Raw genomic sequence first — 6,000 nt, 5'->3', positions numbered from 1 at the left:
CTACTCAATTTCTCCTCATAGGACAATCCCCCCATCCCAAGAACACTAGAAAGGGAAAGTACGGACCAAAGTGCTCAGATTGTTTTGAGAGAGAGCACTACCCTGGAATTGTAGCCAACTCCCGAAGGCAAAGTTTGATGCCTTGTCCTTTCTGGTCCAGAGATGAGAAGGTTTCCAATTAAACTAATTGCCATTTCTTAGCCATTAGTATTTATTAACATAAGGGACTTGAAAAGATCTATTTAAATCATGTTTACCTTAATTGCACATTTATTGAACAGCTCCTTAAAGTAATTAAAGTCATTAACATCTCATCACTTAATAAAAACATAAGCAGTCATTACAACTCCTTTATGCAATTATTTTCCATGTAATGTACTCTACTGCTGCCCAAGTGAGAGCATGGCATTTTCCAGTTAGCAGCACCATGACCCCTGTCTGCTGGGAAGTTAAACTGCCAAATCCAAGTTCAGTTATGATAGTCACAGTTTGGTACCTTATCAAGTAGGAAATCAGCCTTCAAGCCCCTAGGAGACACCTTTAAAGCAAAAATGAAATTTCAAAAATGACAAAACAGTGCAGAAAACACAAAGGTTACGTTTTACTGACTGAAAAGTGACCCAAATCATTAAGGAGGTACTTTGGCAAGTGCAGTGACCTTGAGCATGGTAACACCCTGCCCCATCCCAATCTATTGGCCAGGAGATAGATCTGAGAGAAGATAATAAGGCAGGCGAATGCCAACTTCAACAAACTAGGAAGTCCAAAGACTATTCAATAATGTCAAGAAATCAAACAATCGCCAAGGAATCCAGTGGTCAGACAGCACATTCTTGAAGAGAAGTTGCAGTCAACCATAAGGGGCTTCTTTGACCCTACCGATGTACATTGATCTGTCAAATAGTTCACTGGCAGCCATGAGCAGATACTAACTACCAGCGATTGGGGAACTTCAGAGCCTGAATATTAGAACTTAAGTCTGCAGTCTAATATGAGAGAGGCCTAGCCAAATATCTTTGGATACTTCACTCGAACACAGTAAATTCTGCACTGTAACTATTTAAGGTGTTCGTAACAATGATAGTTTGCTATCAGGGAGTGTCACTGATTCCTCTATCCTTCTCCTTGCAAAATTGAGGAGTTCTCAATTGGACAAGCCCCCCCCCCCCCCGCCCCATTCCACTAATGAAATCACGATGAGACCGGAGCACAGAGGAGACCTCAGACAGTAAACAGGCACAGAACGAGAAGCAATACTTGGGTTTCATGGGTGAAGATTAAACACTAGGCACATTTAGCACTATTTCAATGAAGACAATGAATTTAATTTTTAAATCAGCAATTTTACTTTTTCCCTCCGATGTTTTGACCAGATGTACAGAAAGAAAGCTTTCAGGTAATGGTAATGGATGTTGATGCAACAACAGAATCCAGACAACATGTCCTGTGGCAGATGATTTATGTTATCCTGCAATTACATACTCATATGTTTAATGTATCCGGTGGATGCAAGGCTGGTATGATGGGTGTGACTCAGGTATCAACTGGGTTTGAGGAATGATATTCCTCAGATTGAGACAGGAGATTCCTTTAACTGAAATGTAAAATAGTCAGATTCTCCCTAATCTCCCATTCTTCTTGCTCCTCCTCCCAAAGGATTAGAGCCATTGTAATAGCAGCAAATTTCATCCTGCTATCCTTTTCTGGGTTTACCATAATATATGGCCTCTTCTGTTCTGCTTTGAATATGACTTATATCTTAATATGTACAGGATGTATAATTGGATTTACCCACCCAATAATGCTCTTAATTGCTATTTTCGAGTCACCAGCAGAAAACTGTTACCACTGTTTTAAACCCACACTGGTAAATGGAAACAAGCCCCCTCACAGCCCGTCTGAGATGTTGGGGGTAAGGTTGCATTTTCTGCACATCGGCATCTCTGATGCCCAGAAAATTGCCCCTCCACCTGGTATCATTGAAACAAAGAATTCAACATATTTATCTAAAAACATCCAATTCCATCATATTTTCATTTTGCATTTTAAATAGAACAGCTGTTTATACTTCTAAATCTGTAACAAAAGTATGTTATTCTGGTTAATTATGTGCAAAAAGTAGTATATGCAGGAAAGGCATAGGGATCCATTACTCAACAGAATGCCTACTACCATTTTAAGAATGGCTGACTAATCTTATTTGGTCTTCAGCTTGTATCACAAGTTATTTTTTATTTTTGTATTCATTATGATGAGGGATGTTAGTGCTGGGAATTGAAATCCTTTCAGGCATTCTGTATTCATGGTAAGCATCCTAGTTCAGGTATAGCACAGCCAACTACAGATTAAAGCTCCCACCATTCTACCCCACCCTCAGAAGAACACTCACTGTTGCACCAGTATGACATTTCCACCTTCCACAACAGCCCCTAGCAGTGAGGATTGCAATTTAGTGCCAGATTATTGATACTTTTATGACATGGACCCACACCCACTTCCCTGGGACCCTTGTCGCCTGCATAGAAGGACACCTTCATCTCATTAATCTGGCTTGCATTTGAACACAGGGCCCAGCGGGGAAAAAACAGTGTTGAAATGCATTCAGTTCCCCTCAGTTGGTTTTGAGGGCAGGTTGCAGTGGACTGAGTGAAATATTTAATTGATATACTTTAAATCCCAAACTAGAATAAAGAACCAATAATGCATTCTAAATAAACCCCTTTAATTTATTAAAATTAGTGAATCTTAGACTCATTAACCTTCAATGGACTTGTTTCAAGCTTTGTTGTGCCAATTCAGTAAAGAGGAAGGGGCTCAAGATAAATGTTTGAAAATTGATGTGTCCTCTGCTGGGAGTCGTGCCCACAAACAGTTGTGGGCCAGTTTTATTTGAACAAGAAGCATTTGTGGTTGGATCTCTTGATGTTTGTTATACATTACGGGCCCAATATTCAAAATAGCTGCATTTCATCCATCACTGGGGAGGTTTGTGCTACACACAGTCTGTGCCATTTTTTGTGAAATGGGCAAAAAATATGGTTGCATTCCAGTGCAGGTTCTGCAAAAAGTTACTTTGAAAAGCTTGGTGTATGTTCAGGAAACTAGAGAAACCATTGAAAAATCACCAGAAGTAGGAGAGAGTTAAATATTCAAGAGTTAAACTCTTATGAGCTTATTTTCCTCCGGTGCCCTCAAAATCAGAATTATTAAAACATCAAATCACGTCTTAAAGCCTGAAAGATGTTCACAAGTGATTCTGCCCAGGTGTCCTGTTGATACCCCTGAGATCTTGATGCCTGATAAGCTGTGAACACCAAGGTCAACAGTGTTCTCTCAAAGTCCTCAGACTTGAGATGTCCAGAGTAGTTGGATAGTCTGTAAGTAAGCCTTCGGATGTCAACAATTTTCTTGGGGATGACGTTATTGACAATAACATTAAACTTCTTTGCTGCTCTCATTGATGCAAGCTCTTCATCCTTCAGGGAGCATTTGAAGTTGTCATCTATGTTCAGCCCACCCAGAAGGAACTAGAAATGTAGAAAACAAATATAAAAATGTAATAAAAATGACAGATAATTAGTACCATGGAAAACACAGTCAATCGTTTAGGAGTTTTAAAAGAATGAGAACAATCTACACAGATCCCCTTTTCCAAACTCTAAAGCAGTATGAAACTGAACCACATAAACCAATGAAGTGTGAGATTTGATTCTTGGTCTGTGCCTAGTTAGTTGATCTCAGTAAGGGCCAATAAGGGGCCGACAATCGATCTGAGTGTCCTTGGGTTAGATAGGGGGTAAGCGCAAAAGCAGTCAGGACTCTCACTCCTGATAACTAGTCAGTGATTTCTAGAAATTAAAATCTTTGAACTTCGAACAAGGACAGAATTGAGTTCAGCTGTGCCCCCGCCCCCCCCCCACCTTTCCATAGTTGAATAGTCTGCTTAACTTCACTGGCTAAGCTCACACATGAAGAATGGTTAATTTGGCAAAGTGCTGGAGAGCATCCAGAACCTGTAAAATTTTACTCCTGCATAAACAAAGAAAAAAAATCTAGAAATTAAAAGCAGTGTTTGAATCGCTATCTGTGGAGAGAGAAACAATCTTGGATATAGTGCCATGGACTGGAGAGCAGCCGTGAGTGTTTGAATGAATTTTATACTCTGGGTTTGGATTCAGGTGATCCAGTATTGAGATCCTTTGAATTGCATAAGTTGAGGTCAGTATATATTGCAAAAACAGTATTCTCTGAATTACTAAATACTTAGACAGAAACTCCCCTCCCCCCACACTCAGTACTATGACTAGATTGGCAGGGATTGGACACATACCAAATCCAACATCACCAAAGGCAAAAAGATCTCTCCATCTAGGCAAACCATGAAAATGGATCTAAAATGGTCATGCAGAAAAAACACAAACCTAAAAAGGCTGTAAAACCTGGGTGTACAATGTCTGTAAAGCTATCATGGCAAATACTGAATAACAGGCAGAGGAATCATGTATGATGTCATTTGAACTTCAAAGAATTAATCTTTATTTTTATAATACTTGACATAATTCTAAAGGATTGAAGCTTGGATTTCAGTGTGCATAGTTTGCTGAGGTATGCCCGTGCTGCTATCTTCTTATCTTGGGGCATTTCAATTCATTCAGGAGTATTACTATCAGAGAACTAATCAATGAATAGCAAAGTTGTGAGAAACCCAGTCAATAAGGAGGGACACTGTGACAGATTACAATAGCCAAGAGGATAAATGAGTGACCAAGTAATGGGGAAGGGGGTTATTTTTAGGGAGGGCTATTGTGGGGGGAAATTGAGGAATAATGGTGTAAAGGCACATGCCACTGAGAAGGTTCACTGTAAAGGTTTTGATCATCACACTCTGTTACCATTAGGTACAAAGTCATTGAGGTGCAAGGGAGAAAACCATTTAGAATGTTTACTGTGAGGGATCAATTCACTGGGAATGGTGAATCTGTGGGAAAGGTCATTCAGAAAGGTCAGTGTGAGAATTCCATTGATAGAGGAGTAATAATTTGAGGGATCCTCATCATTGGAGATAGTGACTGTGAGATACTGAGTATTAGTGTAATGATAGAGTGAGGAATGTGGTCATTGATTAGTGTTTACTGTGAGAGATCTGATCAATGCAAAGGATTATTATGGGGTTTAGTCATTCATGAGGCGCCTAGTGAGGAACCCAGTTATCAAGCAAATTATTGTTTGAGATCAAGTCACTGAGCAGTAATTATGAGTGTTTACATCATAATACGCAGAAGTTACAACATAGAAACAGGCCATTTGGCAAATATGTGTTGGCAAATAGTTCTAATCACATTTACCCACCCTATGCCCATATCCCTTCAACCCCTTTCCATAAGAACATAAGAGTATAAGAACATAAGAATTAGGTGCAGGAGTCGGCCATACGGCCCTGCGAGCCTGCTCCCCTATTTAATAAGATCCTGGCTGATCTTCGACCTCAACTCCACTTTCCCGCCCGATCTCCATATCCCTTGATTCCTCCAGAGTTCAAAAATCTATCTATCTCAGCCTTGAATATACTCAACGACTCAGCATCCACGGCCCTTTGGGGCAGAGAATTCCAATGATTCACACCCTCTGAGTGAAGAAATTCCTCCTCATCTCAGTCTTAAATGGCCTACCCCTTATCCTGAGACTATGCCCCCTAGTTCTAGACTCTCCATCCAGGGGATACAACCTCTCAGCATCTGCCCTGTCAATCTGCCCTGTCAATCCCCCTCAGAATCTTGTATGTTTCATTGAGGTCACCTTTCATTCTTTTAAACTCCAAAGAGTATAGGCCCATTCTACACAATCTCTCCTCATAGGGCAGGCCTCTCATCCCAGGGATCAATCTAGTGAACCTCCATTGCATTGCCTCTAAGACAAGTATATCCTTCCTCAAATAAGGAGACCAAAACTGTGCACATTACTCCAGGTGTGGTCTTACCAAGGCCCTGTACAATTGTAGTA

The 6,000-nt window shown here is 40.3% G+C and overlaps 1 protein-coding gene across 2 annotated transcripts in view; it reads right to left on the bottom strand.

Annotated features, from left to right (window-relative positions):
* Positions 1 to 1,322: 1,322 nt before the first annotated feature.
* Positions 1,323 to 6,000, bottom strand: part of fam180a (family with sequence similarity 180 member A) — a 131,473-nt gene continuing 126,795 nt past the window's right edge. For both annotated transcript variants that reach the window (XM_086009034.1, XM_086009035.1), the window contains one exon: positions 1,323 to 3,527. In XM_086009034.1, coding sequence (XP_085865160.1) covers positions 3,207 to 3,527 — 321 coding nt within the window. In that variant the 3' untranslated portion in view covers positions 1,323 to 3,206. The remainder of the gene's footprint in view (positions 3,528 to 6,000) is intronic.

The sequence above is a fragment of the Somniosus microcephalus genome, chromosome 16 (assembly GCF_052327205.1).
Source record: "Somniosus microcephalus isolate GS21.2 chromosome 16, FLI_Smic_1.0, whole genome shotgun sequence".
NCBI lineage: Eukaryota > Metazoa > Chordata > Chondrichthyes > Squaliformes > Somniosidae > Somniosus > Somniosus microcephalus.
Note: the sequence above shows the minus strand (reverse complement) of the source record. Positions and strands in the feature narration are given on the sequence as shown.